Here is a 17839-nt window from a genome sequence, read left to right as displayed (position 1 = left end):
AAAAATTATTATTAAAATAAGAGTGGCAATATCCATTTCCTATTAATAGATAACATATTTTTTTAATTTATTTTTTATTTATTAAATATATATTAAAAAAATTAGTTAAAATGATAAATATTATTTAGTTTAAATAAAAGAAATGATTCAAAATATATAAATAACAGAACATACTTTTTTACCAAAGGTTATGAGCTCAAATCATATAAATAACAAAGGCTAAATTACTAAAATGATATAAAAAAATCATATAGTTTGATAAAATAATCCGAAAAATACAAAAAATAAAATTTTTGAATAATTTAAAAACATAATAAAATAATAATCGGATAGATCAACTTTGAAACAACCCACCACCTGACTCCCTTACAATTTTTGCATGGGGTATGTGGTGGCAATTTTATTTATTTATTTTTAAATTCATAAAAGATCATAGCAGGGAGTGTGAAATGACATAGCACCCCGTTGTGAAATCATATAAATAGAAGAGTTGGCTCAATATTGATTTCTTGAATTGTGCACAAATAAATAAATGAATAATTGTGCTCCTTGGCTAGCCGAAGCAATTTCAAGGGTGGTGAGTCACTGAGTATGAAGTTACGTATTTTACATTTTACTTGTTATTCAGGCACTACATAGAGAGGTAGAAAGTATTATTACTTGAAAATTTAGACTTTTCCACTTTATGGTATCGTAGAGCATTTTCTAGGAGTGTTCGCATTGAAGTTGACGTCTTTTTGTTTAGGTACATGTTAACCCTTAAAAGTGATTATTATGATGTCTAAAAATATTTATTTAATTTATTAAAAAAATTAAAAATTAATATTTAATTTTAAAAGTATAAAAATAATTATTCAAAATTTATTATAAAAAATAAATTAAATATCAAATTATGAGTACCATAAAATTCACCAAACTTAAATGTGAAAAGCCATGAGACGTCTTTTTTAGATAAGCGTTGATAATTAGTAGTGCGCATTGGTTTCGGTTATGATATGAAAGGTCACAAAAAGATTTGAGACGAATCACCATTTTCTTTTGACGTGTATAAACAATAAGGAAAACAAAAACTACTAGTAGTAACATGATCTCTTTCCGAACATCGCTGTCTGTCTTCCTTTTTTTTTCCCGGTCAAGGAGAGAACATCACTAATTCTATTTATCATGAGTACAAGAATTGAAGACGCTGGAAAGAAAGTGAACTTTACCACTAATGATTTTACTTCTGTTAATTGTGGGATGATGTTTGTTGTGTCAAAATTTGTCCAAAGGAGCTCAGCGCTTGCTTTGGTTGGTATTAGTATTACCATTTCCCAACAGTACTTGATTGTCTATGGAAAGGCCAAAGATTTACGATTCGCTCAAGCATACTTTTTGAGAAATAGCCAGAGAATCCTGCTGGTGTTGCTGGTGGAGGAAAGTCTTCTTCAGGCATTGCAAACGGGCGAATCATCTTCTCCATTGTTTCTAATGTGAGATACGAACCTGTTCCCTGGAGCCTCTCCGGACCCATTATAGGCAGTGTGTGCTCCTGACGCAACGAAGTAGCCTCACAATCATTATTCTGCCAAGTATTTTAACACAACACACGTTAGTCACTGGATAAAATCAGTTCACATTGTAGTATTCAATGATCTTCCTCATGTATAACAAGTTATTGATCGGAGACTTGCTATCATATCAAGTACCAACAAATAGAAATAACGAAATTGCAAGGAGCGGGATAAAATATTAAAGAAGCTTTTGTAATATTAGGATGTTATTAAGGCCTTTTGAATAACACTACTCACTTCTTTTTGGTGACTAGACAAGAAAGAACCGAACCAAACAAGACTACTAATTTGATAGGAAGCTCTAGGAAAAAGATATCCATAAGGATCTTGAGCTTAATGGACATTGATTGAACCAGATTCCAGTACTACTTGTCCAAACATAGTAAAGAGCAATAGCAAGTGAGCAGCTCTAGTTTTCTTGTGCGAAATATACTTAATTTGATATGACTACCTCCAAGGGGGATAAATCAGCACCACGGCTGAAGGTCAGCTCTATGCGGTACCTTTTTGGATCTTCTAATGCCACCTGTGGTTTAAAAGTCAAGGTTCAGTAAATACATAGATAAATATGTAAATTATGCATCGCATTAACTCCAGTGATCCAGTTGTAATTGTCAAATTATTATTACTGCTCATGCTGAAATTATTGTATCTTTTAATTGGATAACTAGTAAAGTCATGTTTGGCAACATATTTGTTGCCTTTAACATCTCATGTGCATTGGGCGATTTCATATAATTATTCTAGATAACTCATTTGCAGTCAGCTGGGTTCCAGAGTGAACCATCATGTACATAGTTTAGTGGAACACTTAATCTAATGCCCAGCAAGTAAAACAGAAACAGATTAGAAATGCTAAACACAAACGGCCAAGATGATCTACCTCTGTGTTTTCAAACATTCTCAGAACAATCTGACTCATATAATCAAGCTCCCTTGTTTCACTTAGCCGCACTAGAGCATTATGGCAGACAAGAGACTCTTCTCCTTGAAGAGATTCATCCAAATTACAAAACCGAAGTACATTCATAAGTGAATGGATATGTGATTCCTGTCAACAATAAAGGCACAAGAAAGAGTACGGAAATTATTTGGGAGCAATTTTTGTGCAAATGGGCACATCATTTCTTATTAGTCCGTTTGGATGCATATTAGTTAGTATTTTGTAGGCCTACTTCTGCTTGAAATTTCAATACAATATGACAATTAAAACCAATTTCTATATAGAAGCTGTGTTATATTTGTTCCGTAAAAGTAGTGAACAACATTCGGTACATCAATACATATATACAACATACTATGAACCAAATACCTTCATTACAATGGATGTATAAAACAAGGGCTTCATATGAAACAAGATTAAGAATAATGGAAACAACAAAATTTTATAACAGTGAACTATCTATGGTAAATTGATGTATATTGCGACCATAAATAAAGGAAGAAGAATTGCTAGATATACAAGTGAAAATATACAATTGCACAAGCCAAAGATGAATTCACCAAAATCTTAAGCTTTAAGCCTTTGAGCTTAGAAGGTGACCCTAGAATTATTTTGTTATATATCAGGCATGCATCCTTGCACAGTCCTTTGAACTTTAAGCCTGTCCAATGCAAAAAGCCCATTTTATCCTATACTTAAAATTTTAATTTATTATGGAGATTTGGGCATTGAGGAACGATTATACATATACAGCAAGCTATTGGTAAGAGCCATTTTTTTCTAGACAAAAGGTCACACTTATAAATCTTATTCGATATAATTGATCAGCGTATTCATCTCGATATATTTTTATAAGTAGAATTGAAGAAGTTCTAAATGCAATATAATTAAGCATATTGTTTACAAACATGATGAGATTTGGTATAAAATAATGACTGATTTTTGTTGATAACATGAAAAATGGCTTTACTTTTAACAAACTATCCTGGGCCAATATGATGAAAGTAATTTGGAATTTCAAAGGAGTTCTTGGTAAAATTTCAAAGAGTGGCTTTTGAATATATACATATTGAATTTAGATAACTAGTTAAGTTGTTATATTACCCTTCTTGAAACCCCTCAAAGTAGAGGGAAGGGAGAAAATTTATCTTCTGAGAGTTTTATGAGATGATAGACAACTCACTGATGTAAAGTATAAGCGTGTCCGCACGTGACGCTCAGGTGTCCTCACATTTGCATACCTGGCAGAAAATAAAACGATTAGAATACAGCATGAAAATGCACAAAATCATAGGAGGACCAGATATTAACTTTGGATCCAAACGATATTTGGTTTGTTCATCATCATCATCTTGATCTATGGGTGTTTCATTCATGGACAAAGTGTTGGAAGTGGTGGATCTTCGCGCTTCATCGTTCCTGTGATGAAGTTTTGACTTGGCCTCTGCATCTTCCTTTTCAGTTTTCATGCTTAATGTGTGATCATCTTGGTTTTTCTTTAGCTCAGCAACACTAATGGCTTCCTCTCGAGTGTTCCTCAGATCAATTAAAAGTTTTCCCAATAATCGACGAGCTACCTGGATGGAAACAGTAGGCATAAATATATCAACTACATCAAACCAAAGTAAAACTCATAAGAAGTCTTTAACAACTTCCAAAGTAAAATTCATAAGTCATTGGCTTTAGAAGCTGCCTATGAAGTTGTGATGTGAAGATCAGACAACGATTTATATTGCATCACATATTAATATCCTGTCCTTCACTAAAGAACAAAGCATATTAATGCTGATATTTTTTTCCTGTGCATCAGAAGATCCAAAGAAGGACATCTGTTACTAGTCATGTATGGACTATACTTGTAACAGAATGAGCAGGATTATCATTAAGAGGTTGATGTAAAGATTATCACTAATTGTAACAAAATAGAGTATACTTGTAAAAAAAAGGAGCAGAATTATCCTCTATAGTTCATTTTGAAGATAAATGTAGAGGACATAGATTGATATTTGTGGGTTGGACTTATACAACTCTTCTACTTGGCTTCTTCAAAAAATATAAATAAAAAATAAAAATGCCTCTCGTACTTTGCTTTAATTTTCAGAATAAACAGAGAAACAAGATGAATAACATTAGACATTCCTTAAACCTAAATTTCCCTAGCCAATGTAGCAAGAAAAATTAAAATAACCACTTAAAAACTTATGTGAAATATATAACCTGGGGGATTCCTTATACAAAAGTTTACCTTTGAACCAATTTTCAGCTTTTGCTCTGGATTAATTCCATATTCATTTGGAATTACACCATCAGCAAGTGCCTGCAAATAGATCAGTAGAGGAATTAGCAAAGCAAAGAGAGTTGAACTCATCAGCTGAAATTGATACACAAGCAATTCTCATAGCCTTTTCCTACTATATATGACCTGCTAGATAGATTACACCACCTTATTGCATCCTATTGTAAACCATGTTAATAAACAAGAAATTTGAATTTAAGGACAAAGGATGGATCATTACACATATATAGCATGTCAATGATGTGCTTACATCATATAAAATCCTACACTATTCTTTAAAATGCACCATACACTTTGGAGGAGTCAAATCTATCAATTTGCATAAAATACATCTATGTACCTGAGCAACTTTGAAAAGCTCATCCAGTCCTTCTAGATTAAGATGGGCATTGTGCAACAGATCATATCTGTAACACATAAGCCAACATTAACTTACTACCAGAAAAGTGTAATGATAACTACATACTTAAGTGGAGCCTTCAATCTATTGTTGATGCTCATAATGCTGCATTCTGTCACTAGTCACTACTTATTTTTCCTGGGTTGGTTTACATTCTAACATCGGTTCAAGACAATACAAGAAATTCATTCAATTTTATTTGGATGTTGTCGGTGACTTTTGATAGAGCACAGAGGCATCGATTTACTAAGAATTGCTGTCATTAAACGTGAAAATCATATGCCTTGATTTGTGTTAGCTATTTTTACATCACTTTTGTCATATATACATATCCCAAATTAGTTCTCTAGTACGAATGATATCATCCAAGAACATGGAGGGTGAAAATGAAAGAAAAGATGGTTTGATACTATGATAGACATAAGGAACAGATTATACCTTAAGTTCCATTCATATGAAGAAATCTATAAACAAGCACCAAGGAAATGAAAGCCATGACAATAACCCTACTATTTATATTGATAAGAATTTTGGCAAACACTCATGATCTACGTCCACAATTGCAATGTTGCAAAATAATTGTAGAGTTGGACATGAGCCTTTTTTTTGTCTGGATAAAAGGAAATACGGAAATAGATACTAAATTAGCATAGAAACATAAAATACGAGGGTACTCACTTGCATGAATCATAAACATCTGGAATCTGAGTAATATCAAAGCGCCTGTGCAAGTATAAACAATAATAAGTGGAGTTTATAACTAGCATACTCCTTCTTGCAAGAGTACATTTAAAAGTGTGGTTTATCCAATCCCACCTAACCATGTACTAACATGCAAGGTCAAATGCCATTGCTGTGAAGCATCTTACCCGGAAATTTAAACTATTAAATAAAGGCATCTAATAATTTATATCTACAGTATTAATGAAAGTAAACCAGAAATATTTCAGAGAATTTTAATTAATGAACGGACAGTTACAAGTTCCACATAATATCTCTTTTTTTCTTTCTTTTTTTTTCCTTTTTTTTTTTCAGTTGTACAACATTGCTACAAGAAACGAAAAAAGCATACTAGACTATTATAGATGAAAGGAGAAAAAAATTGGAGATAATTTAATAGTGGATGCAATTAAGAGTAGTTTCATCTATAGAAAACAGAAGATATATATAAAATCAAATGTGACATCTTTTGGTATGTATGTAAACAACATTTGAATGGCAATCCATGTTTAACAGTGAATTGCTAATATCAGAAATCAAAGACATACATCTGAGAGACAAGATTAAATCGATAAGGAAAATGCTTACTCCTTGCGTTCATTATACAACTCCCTTTCAAGCTTGTTCCACCGAGCATACATCAGTAGAAACCCCTCACTTCCACAAGGTAATCCAGCAGCTATACGATCAACATCCATATTTGTCTTGCCAAGAGCCGTTGCTTGGTCATAAGGAGTGTTTACATCATATAATCTTCTTTCTGCAAGTTTCTTATCTTCATCTTTTGCAAGTAGTCTTACTTGTTCAGTAACCTTCCTAGTCAACTTCACCTGTTTGTTATATATGCAAGGGCAAAACATTAATAATCATTACCACTTAGCTATTTTTCTAGAGTAGTTTTTAATTGCATTTCCACAAGAATATTTTTACAAGGAAGAAATTCAAGCATTAACTTCTTCTGAGAACAAGATCCTGGATAAATAGATTATAAAAGTACCCAACTTATTTTTTCTCAATTAGAGGAAGGAACTGAATAAGTTTGAACGAAAATAAATAAACAAATAAATATTTCTCAAGAGGATAGTGGGTACTCTTGCTGCACGGACTGAACAATCATTTCTCTCAAGAGGAGACCATGTTGAAGGTCAGAGAAGGAGACAGACATAAGAATTCCATGGGTTTTGCTAAACAGCGGAGACCGGTTTATATACAATGAAAAGAAAATCTGTACATATTACATGATATGAACAATTAACTACTTTATCCTAATGGATCCTATGAGATTCAGAGATTGTAACTATTCCTACAATATCCTAACACATCCACAGATATTCTAACAATGTTAATTACCAAAAAACTACCAAACACTGTAACAGGATATTTTGAGTAACTGAATGTTAGCTCTCATCCTACTTATAACAATTTTTCAGAGGAGGCTTGTGGGGAAAGTTGCATTGCATCAAGGGTAGAATAGTAGATTAGGTATTTGGCATATGAGTTAGTTATCCTAATCAAGCTGGCAGAGTTAGTTTCTCAAGTCATAACTCTCCTAATCTAGTTACAGAGTTTCCTAGCTCACTCTATTATCGCCCCTAAGGTCCTGCAAATCTCTCAAGTCATAACTTCGCTTTTGGAACTGCTTTGCTCAATAGGTCTGCAGGTTGCTGGTCAGTGGGAATGTGAGCACTAAAAGCTTCCCTTCCATTATCCTTTCTCTCACAAAGAATAGACTCAATTCCATGTGCTTGGTTCTATTGTGAAGGACTGGGTTGTCAGAGTAAACCACTACTCTAGATAAGCCTAAATAAGTTCAGCTGTAAGGTCTACCATGCTGCAATATTCTGCCTCAGTATTGGACCTTGCAACTGTGGTTTGCTTTCTATGAAGTATCTATATCCATCATTGAACAAGGGCTGGGCCCCAAAGATCAGTGAAACAAGCTTTATAAGGGGTAAGCATTACAATGATGAAATGAAATAAAGAAAGCATGCTATAAGAATCAGATATCCTTAATTCAGAAGGTGCATTTCAGCCTCCCATCCAAATAACAAGAGAAGAGTTTATGCACCATGGCACTATTATATTTATAAAACCTTACCAACTTCGGAAGTAATTCTGATGCATTGGGTGGCAATCCAGCACCATCAACTGTCCAAGGAAATTCAGCTGATTCATCACTATCAGCTGTATTCGTACCAGAGGTAATAAGATCATACAACCGAGCCTACAAAAGTTTATTTAAGCCAATAAATAAAAAAAATGTCACCTGTGAAACAAAACACTTTAGAAACCAAATATTAGTAGTTTAGAAATTTCTATTTGAAACCTGCAGAATGGTCCCTTGTTTATTAGTTACTTTACAAGTAAACTTACATGAGACAAAGATCCAATGTTGGTCAACAGTATTAAATGAAAAATTCTGTGTTAGAAATTTTCTTAGTTGTGTGAGATTGGCAGCCACAAATGTCTAGATGTAGAAAGTGGAACATATAACTCAGCATAGAGATTACAAACCTTGGCTGCTTCCATTTCAATACTGGCATTTTCAAGCCCATCCAACATGGAGGAGTCCTTGCTAACGAGTGAAACCTGTAATAAAAATTACCATTTCAGGGAAACATAGCAACACAAAAACCACACAGAACATTTTCTTCAAGGGGGAAAAACACAAACCAGGATTGGTGTTAGTTGCCCTTCTAGGTCAAGAAGACCTTTGGCAAATGCAGCAGCAGACATCTGTTTAAAGAAGCCATGTAAAAAATGACTCATGATGGCAAAGGACCCATCAGGAAAATTAGAAAGTAAGTCTAGACATCAAATACAAAGAAATAGCTAAAAGATGCAAGATATGGTTGGGTGGCGTGGTGAGTGCAACATATGGCATACCTGGACACGACCCTCATCAGAGCTGTAAATCTTAAGATCATGACGGTATGTACTATGAAGGCGAAGCAATCCCGTACCTTCACCTGCAATTTGAAACCAAAAAATGATTTTCCTTCATTATACATAGTAGAAACCACTGTAAAGTCAACAATGAATGATATAAAAATGCAAGACCATGTATGAAATTAATATTACATTGACTAAAATAAGACGAGCACAAATACCAGAATTTTTCATTACAAACATATTATGTTGGTATTGGTCTTAAGCAAGTGTGCACATACCACACAACCTATTGCGAAATTTGGAAAACTGAATGATGAGGACCCTTTGCAGAATTCACATGTACCATACCATAATCAAGCAACTTTTGACTAGGTAGAATCAGCTATAAAGATCAAATAATGCTAATGGACTAAATATGATCATTTCCAAGACCATCAGCATACTCCTGACCATTTGGGATCGGATTTAATTATATAAATTCGTGAAGCTTTGTATTTTACTTATGGAAAAGTTATGGATATGTTTAAATGAGTATGTTCTCTCTTTCACCATCATTGCCATCATAGCCGCCATCAACATGGCAGCCGCCACCATCATCATATGTACACACATATGGAGGGATTGATTGATACTAGCATAAGATTGCAAATGTCAAGTCTTGCAAACTTGATGCTTTAAACATCTAGTATTGGGCATAAGGGAGATAATTTTAATTCCCACATTGCTTAACGATAAAGCCAAGGTAGTATTTATAAACACCTGATCAATTCTATCCTGTTCAACCGACTTTCGAGATTAGTTAGATCTATGATGCTATAAGGATGACACAATTTCATGGGCTTGATGTGTGGACAATACAATACTCTCTCTTGGATAATGGGAACAACTAGAGTTGAATATTACACCACTCAGTCATAAAGACTATGATACCATGACATGAACTGTCTTTTTTTATTTTTTATTTTAAGTGAGTAGAGGCCTAAAAATGGTTCCAAGTAACACTAACAAGTACAATCGGTTTGTCAGAAAAGAAGTTCTAAAGTGCTCTAAAAAAAATTAGTGCTGTTAAAGGAATGTTTTAGAATTCTTTTTCTAATTTTTTAAACTGAGTTAGAGGCTTAAAAAATGCTTCTTAGTTCCCAAGTACAATTGGTTAGTCAAAATAGAATTCTAAAATGCTCTAAGAAAAAGTCAGCGCTGTTAGAGGAATGTTTTATTATGCTTTTGTTCTAATATTTTCAACTGAGTTAGAGGCTTAAAAATGGTTCTAAGTTAACAAGTACAATCAGTTAGCCACAATAGAAGTTCTAAAGTGCTTTAAGAAAAAATCAGCGCTGTTAAAGGAATGTGTTTATTATGCTTACATGTTTTCCGATGGAAAAAGAAATTTTATTACGCTTACATGTTAAATGTATGACAAACAGAATTATAAAGCAGGGGTTTTGAAAGATGCTTGTTTATAAAGCAAAAAATAATACTAACATGTAGAGAATAAAGACAAGTTATCTTAGAAAAACCAATTCACAAAATTAGCAAAGCTAATCTGTGCAGTTGCTTCTGACCAAGAGTTTGCTATAATAGGAGAAAGACATTGCTGACTAGCAGAATATAAAGCTGGAGGACTGAATTGTTGTCACTAGTTATTTTCTATATGGACCATAGAAGGGGGTTATATTCTCAAATGGGACGATGAAGTGATTTGCAAAAATATTGGGTGTACCTGCAAATCGTGATTCGTGATATTGTTTCCTGGAAAACCACTATTTGTGATATCTGATTTAGGAAAATCACTAATAACTGACATGCAAACATTGATGCACATATATTTCTTTACATGTTTCTGAGAAATTGCTATTATTGATTTCTTGCCTCCCAAAGTCGATTTTTCCCATCCTATATTTATCAAAAATCCAACATTTCATTTTACGGAAATATGCCAGGGCCCATATTCGAAATGTTGAGCTGAATTTTGTAATATTTAGTTAAGAAAAAGATATTTGAATTTTACCTGGATACATTTTGTTTCGGAAATATCTTCCAAGTTCTTCAGCCTGTAACAAAGTAATTAAATAAATTACAGAACTGGGAAACTAAGATTATAACTGAAAACTTAGTACTTATTAGTCACCAAAAAAAAAAAAAAACTGAAAACTTATTTTTCACAACAAAAGTAGTTATTCAAATTCTAAGACTAAGTAAAAGCATTTCTTTATTTTGTATGTCTATAAAGCAGAACCTGCTTTCTGCCAGCATGTGTAAGAACACCACCATATTTTAGAACCATAAGAGCTTCCGTGGGTCGTTCTTCAACTTCACCATTGCTGTTTGTCACTTTGACCCATTTTAGTGGCTTTAGTTGAACCTTCCTATATATGCCAGAGAAATGTCCTCCCTGATAATGTTAAGAAAGGGAAAAGGAATAAAATTTTAAAAACCCAAAAGTGCGTGAAATGAAATAATATTTAATTGAGAAAAGCATTGCTGCCCTTTAACTTGGGGGTTTTATAGTTGTCTTTTTTTCTTTTTCCCTTTTTTCCTATATGCAAAATGCTTTGGCATGTCATAGCTAATTGACAATATCTTGTGTTATACACAACAGTTAACTTCATTAACTGTTGCATTAACTGTTGGAAGATGGATCTTTAGTCTGCCTTATTTTTGCCTAATCTTTAGCCAATTGGAGTTTCGGCTTCAGCCATCTTTTTTTTTCTTTTGGGTGTCTAGCAATGAAGTTTCATTCCATTCACATTAATCAATATTACAAAAAAGATTCCTCCCTCTGAAGTTTGTGTATTCCACACCAAATGGGCCTGCAGTATCCAATAGAACATATGGGACTGAAATTTCATTTAGCATCTACAATTGAAGTAAAAGTGTGACACAGAAGTTAATGGAGAGAAGTTGGTAAACATAATTTATGTTTCACAGATTCAAAGCTCACTTTTCAATAATTAGTTCATTCATAACACAAAGCATACTCATTAGTATAATAGGAGAAACGCTGTCAAGAAAATTAGTAACCTCCTCAAGGACTGCTTTAACTTGGCGAAGTTTTTCAGCATGCTCAACCTCTTCAGCATCACTGTCACTTTCTCGATCTGGTCTAAATATCATAAAACAACATTATACCTCCATTTGGTGACTAAAGCTCGTCGTCTAGATATATTTAAAGCATTAAACCCACAAACAACAGGGATCGGCTTCCTTCATGAGTTTTTTTTAACCGAAATTCATTTTATTTTTCCTCCTTTTCGATTGTTATGCCAACTCGAAAGATTTTGAATCCATTGATTTAGAGAAAATCATTTTCAACATTATTACATATGCTACACATTGTACAAAATGAATCACATAATTTTAGGTAAACTATCTAAACTAATCTAATAAAGTCCAATAACAACAGATATCATAACATTATAGACAAAAAAAAAAAAAGAGGGTCCATATACTAACTACAAAAAAAAAGAGGGTCCATATACTAACTACCAAAAAAAAAAGAGGGTCCATATACTAACTGTCTTAGGGATTGTACGGTACGTGTCCTAGGACAATGGGGACAGAGACACAAAGACAATACAGTTGTATCTCTGTATTGCATTTGGTTATAGTAGACAGAACCCAAACCACTCCTCCATTCCATTCCCACTACCTTCAAACCCTTCACTCTTAAATCCTACCTTTTTAATCTCATCAATGCTCCATTCAAAAATGTAAGAGAGAAAAAGGGAGAGGCAGAGGAGAGAGAGAGAGTGAAAGAAGGAGAGGTGGAGGAAGAGGAGTAGGAGTAGGAGGAAGTCGAGAGGTGGAGGAAGGGTAAAGTGACAGAAGGTAGAGGAAAAGGTAAAGTGACAGAGTAGAGGCAAGGGAAGGATGCAGTGAAGAGAAAGTGACATAGAGAAAGGATAAATTTCAGAATTATGAAGAAAGAGTGAGGACATGTTGGTCCAACACATTTTATTTAGTGCCTTTTTCCCTGTCTCTCCTGCTCCTGCCCCACCCCAGGGACACAAAATTTGTGTTCCTTCTATCCTGGGACACAAATGTTTGTCCTTCTGTGTCTGTCCCAAAAGCAAACAAGTTTTGTCCCTCTGTGTCTCTGTCCCCAGTGTCCGAGGACACAAACCAAACACACCCTTAATTTTCCTTTTCTCTTCCCACCAGAGCTTACAAGTGTCTATATTAGTTTCATGTGAAAAGGGAAAAAGAGAAGTTGGAGACACAATTGTTATTGTTCAAAGCAAAGTAAGGATTGATAAACATAGAAGTTTTGAGAATATAGTAGATGGATCATGAGCATGAAACTGTAGAGAAGCCAACAAGATCAACATTGAAGTCTTTGTAGGTTAAATACCTAGTGCGAGGGACCAGCATTCGTGTGGCATCTAACAGCTCTTGCAGCTGAATAGCACTTTTAAGCTTTGCCTGTTAACATAAGATTATTTGATCATGTATGGCAGGTCATGAGTTCATGCGCTCAAATAAAACCAAAAGAATGTCACTAAAGTACTACAAAATAGCATTACCTCAGATCTAGGTCGGCCTCCATTGTATTTTATCATTATGTTCAACAGGCTTTCTTCAGTAACCTTTAACTTCACCTTCTGTTTAGGAGTTCTATCACCACTGCGAAAGGTTAAGAATATTTATATGTAGAAGATATCATGTTTAAGGAATCAAAGAAAAAGTAGAATAGAACATACTGGCGAATAACAGCAATTACGCAACGTAATTCTTCCGCGAGTCCAAAAGTGCCATTAATACCACTACCCTGACGAGTTAGTGACTCACAAGGAAGGAGTACTTCACTTACTTTCCATGGTAACGTTGGTGGAATGACAGAAGAAAGATGAGGTGCTTTTACATCTAATAACATCTTCCGCAGTACACAGGCAGCATCATCGTAATACCTTGAGAAGCATCAAGGAAAAATGAACAATTTTTGCCAAGAAACAAACATAGAGAAACAATGTATCATAAAGAAAAGATAATATAGATTGTGAAAATGAGAAAAGTTGTCATAATGCATGCAGTGCCTTTTTTTTTAGATTTTTCTCCCTTCTATTTTACAATATGACAACCTGTACAAGATTTTCAAATTTCTAATGCTTGTTACAGCACATATTGAAAATGGGATTCATTAAGTAATTTTCATCACTATGTACTGCCTACAGCATACTAAACTAGAAAATTAGTAGGTTAGAAAGAATATCTAACATTCTTATGTAACTACTTATGATATTCATAAGCACAGTGTATAGGAGGCAGTAACCCATTTAAAGATTGCATTGACATAGATACCTCTTTCAATTTCTTCCCTCTGTGCAGCCATATTTTTGTTTTGCACAATGTTTATGGGTATGAGAGTCAGCCCCATTCTAAGGCCAAGGCAAATCACAAGCCTCAACATAGGCTTAGTGTTGCTTTCCAAACACCATCCAACAAGGGACTGATAGAAGTTAAAATCAATTATAAGCCTACTAAATTTCATGAATGCTTTTGCGTTGCATTTTTCTTTCTTCCTTTGACAAAAAGTTATGTTATACATGTTTTGTGATTGGCCCCACAACTATTGTTTTGATCAAAACTAATAATTAACCACAATATAGAACATATTGGCCATCTACCAACTCCATTAATCAAATAATCTCAATGGAAGGTTTAAGAGATGCAATTGAAAGACATAAGCCAGTCATCAACTAGAAGCATACTGCCAATTGGAAGAACCACAGAATATACAGCTACAGAAGTTACTTGTGTGAGTTTTTAACAAAGCTCCAGCCATTCACATCGCAAACATAAGAACGTCCATTGCTTCTCAAAAGATCAAACCCACAAACCTGCACGCAAACGGAAATATTTATGGAAGGAACACAGAGGAAAAGAAACTTGCATGTTATCTTGCTACATAAAGAAACACCCATTTCAATTCTCATTGTTGAATTTTTTTATCAATTCTACATTATAGAAACATACCGATTGTCTGAATGCAATGCAAACCTCTCGAGCCATTTCCTTCTCAGCAGGAGTCAGTAACACTGGATACCTAACCTGCCAAATAAGAAAAAAAAGATACGTTGCATTACAAAGTAGTATATTTTGTCTACAAACCTACCTAATATCTGTAATGAAGACAACCATTGCATGTTCACATTATCAAAGAACAAACACTAGCATTTACATAATGGCAACCAGAAAAAGGCCAATACCAAATAGAGGGCTATTACAGATAAGAAATTCTCTAAACCAAGGTTTTATCATTGCTTGCTTTTTTGAGGAAGTTGAAGGTCTAAAATAAAAATTACATCCTCTTTCTTTGTAGTTTAAAATGGGGATATTCACTCTCGGAATGTGAGAAACGAAGGAAAATGAATGTTGATAAGAGGATTCAACAGAGGTTACTGCCTCTTCACTCTCATCCAACTTCTTTGGGTATTGATTTAAATTATTTTTCCTCAAAATCCAGTCCCTTGGCTCACACACACAACCTTGTCCTCAACTTTGAAACCCATGATGGTGTGGAGATGGCTCCCCTCAATATTCCTTTGAAATTATTCCACCTGTCACAGCAACTCATACGCCAAATTGTCCATTTTTATGATATTTGTGGCCCCACCAGTTCAAAAGCTTGTGACAAGATACCTCTTCCTCCTTATTTCTTGTTGCTCCTTGTATTCCATGCTTCTTATATGTATCCAGATCTTCTGGATTGAGAGCTTCAATACTAATTGAAAGAACTAGCTCAATATTTAAGAGATCCCTCCCTCTCCTAGTGTTTCATTTGGGAAACCACACTTGCACCACGTTTTGGTACACCTTAAGATATACACCTTCCGTTTTTAGAAAATAGTGCACATTTATTATATTTGATTCTTTTTTAGGGTTTAGGGTTTTGGTACACCTTAAGATATACACCTTCCGTTTTTAGAAAATAGTGCACATTTATTATATTTGATTCTCCTCATCATATTCACTTTTATATATATAAATGAGAGGTATACATAAAAGGTGTATAAAAAAAGTGGTTCAAATAACACAATTTGTTTCATTTTATCTCAACTAATGCCTCTCTCCTCTCATAACACCCTCTTTTATACATTTTCTGGATATTAAGTAACTGTGATTCCTAATTTCTTAAGACCATTAATATACACCTAATTCCTTTTATTGTAGAAAGGGTACATCTGATTCGATTACTGGCTACATGATTGGAGGCACCTGAATCAATTATCAAAGAATTTGGATTATAAGTAGAATGAGATTCAAATTATAAGTTGTCCATGAGAGAAATCGAGGTGATATGGATCTGAGTTTTCTTGGCTGCTTCTTATTAAAGATACTCCTAAAACTCAACACATTATAAGACCATTGACAGACTTAGACAAAGGACTCTTGCAACAAAAAGCAATAAACTACAAAGGTAGGATTTGAATCACTGGCCACTTGAAAAAGAACCAGGCAGCAGCTAAAAGAGGTTTGGTAAGTGGCACATGAGCTAAACATGTTGACAAGATATTCTAGCAAAAAAGCATCAATGATGACAACTCAAACAATGGCACTTGAAACATTAGCGGATCTGGACAGTCTAAACAAGGTTCTAGCTCACTTGGACAAATTAGGGAGTTAGGACTAGGAACCTAACGTAACAGGAGCAGCTGCTTGTTGCGCTAGATGAATCTGAACCCTACCTCAAACATCAATTCAATGCAGAATAGAGTGTAAATTGTGGTGAATCAATTACGGAGAGAACTCCCAGGATTTGAAACTCATACATTGATTGTGTAATTACAACCTCCAACAGAAGAAGGAAGCAATACTATGATAAAATAAGAGAAGATTCCTAAATGATTTTTACATTTTTCTAATTGATATCATAAATTTAGAAAACAATTTGAAATTTCTTCAAATCTCAATCTCCAACATAATATTAGATAAAATAAATCAAATGAACCATAATATAGTTCTACTAAGAAAATGGCAAACGTCATAAACTACAAATTATTCATTCTGTTGGCAATCATGGGGAGATATCAAGCACGGTTTTTATTCACTTCATGGTAAGCATATTTATAATACACACAAATATAGAAGCTTTAAAGTTGCCAAATTTTAAACCAAAAGGTTTTGACTTTAGAGTTTAGACTGTAAATGATATGATGACAAGCCAAGAAGACAAAAGTCTACCCTTAGATGGAAAAAGAAGAGAATGTACTATTTTGCACACTACTCACTTCCTTCCCGTCAGGATTTCTCATAACAACACCATCAACAACGGGGGACTTCCTTGCCTCAGCATGAGCATATTCAGGACCTACTGTATAAACCTACAATCATTTTGTTAAAATTCTCATATACCACTTTAATATGTTGGAAGATATGAAGAAAGTTGTAATTATCAGAAACAACCCAAATATATTTAAAGTTATGTATTTCTTGTTTTTTCACAATCTCAAAACTGCCAAACCTTAACATCTGTCCCTCCAGTTGGCATGAATTCCTCATAAATATATGAGCCTTCACGCCTCACTCTTCTCACCTCCGGATGGAACTCGCTGGACCTGTTGCCAACCTAAGATCATGTAATACCCAAAACAGAGACCAAGTTGTTCATTATATTTCAATCAAACAACTCAAAAAGAAAGGGAAATCAGAAGCTGTGAAAAACTTGTTGAAGAATCAACTCACTCGAAGACCAAACAGTTATAATGCCAAAATGTGTTTTGGACTTTTTATAGCAAATCACTACATGCTTTCTTAAGAATTAGTGCAATAAAATCAAGCAGGATACCACATGAAAATTCCAAGCAAGTTATCTTACCCTCCTTATAATAGACTAAGCTAATGCATATTACATTGATTGAGCTAATTTTCTTTTGTTATCTATGTGCATAACTAAACGAAAAAAGGCCAGTCACATAATTTCCAGAGAGACCGGCATAATGGAATTTCCTAGAGACTAAAGTTACTAAGTTACACCGTCACAAATTAGGGAGAATCAAGTGTCAGCCAAAAGCTTACCTTCCTAAATAATTCCTTCA

The 17839-nt window shown here is 34.1% G+C and overlaps 1 protein-coding gene across 9 annotated transcripts in view; it reads right to left on the bottom strand.

The window, feature by feature from the left end:
• Nucleotides 1-963: 963 nt before the first annotated feature.
• Nucleotides 964-17839, bottom strand: part of LOC107471035 (inositol hexakisphosphate and diphosphoinositol-pentakisphosphate kinase VIP2) — a 22233-nt gene continuing 5357 nt past the window's right edge. For 4 of the 9 annotated variants that reach the window (XM_052255291.1, XM_052255294.1, XM_052255292.1 and 1 more), the window contains 23 exons: nt 17266-17359; nt 17033-17125; nt 14778-14852; nt 14556-14641; nt 13505-13711; nt 13328-13427; nt 13156-13226; nt 11826-11907; nt 11041-11196; nt 10813-10855; nt 8799-8881; nt 8586-8648; nt 8427-8501; nt 8011-8136; nt 6501-6742; nt 5871-5915; nt 5133-5199; nt 4742-4813; nt 3808-4073; nt 3680-3737; nt 2437-2604; nt 2005-2079; nt 964-1564 (listed from right to left, as the gene is read on the bottom strand). In XM_052255291.1, coding sequence (XP_052111251.1) covers nt 1304-1564; nt 2005-2079; nt 2437-2604; nt 3680-3737; nt 3808-4073; nt 4742-4813; nt 5133-5199; nt 5871-5915; nt 6501-6742; nt 8011-8136; nt 8427-8501; nt 8586-8648; nt 8799-8881; nt 10813-10855; nt 11041-11196; nt 11826-11907; nt 13156-13226; nt 13328-13427; nt 13505-13711; nt 14556-14641; nt 14778-14852; nt 17033-17125; nt 17266-17359 — 2608 coding nt within the window. In that variant the 3' untranslated portion in view covers nt 964-1303. Of the gene's footprint in view, nt 1565-2004; nt 2080-2436; nt 2605-3679; nt 3738-3807; nt 4074-4741; nt 4814-5132; nt 5200-5870; nt 5916-6500; nt 6743-8010; nt 8137-8426; nt 8502-8585; nt 8649-8798; nt 8882-10812; nt 10856-11040; nt 11197-11825; nt 11908-13155; nt 13227-13327; nt 13428-13504; nt 13712-14102; nt 14320-14555; nt 14642-14777; nt 14853-16985; nt 17126-17265; nt 17371-17819; nt 17834-17839 lie in introns of those variants that run through there. The other 5 variants (XM_021134196.2, XM_021134197.2, XM_021134199.2 and 2 more) reach the window with 5 other exon arrangements.

Source organism: Arachis duranensis, chromosome 10 (genome assembly GCF_000817695.3).
Source record: "Arachis duranensis cultivar V14167 chromosome 10, aradu.V14167.gnm2.J7QH, whole genome shotgun sequence".
Lineage (NCBI taxonomy): Eukaryota > Viridiplantae > Streptophyta > Magnoliopsida > Fabales > Fabaceae > Arachis > Arachis duranensis.
The sequence above is the reverse complement of the archived record's forward strand: the minus strand, read 5'-3'. Positions and strand labels throughout refer to the sequence as shown.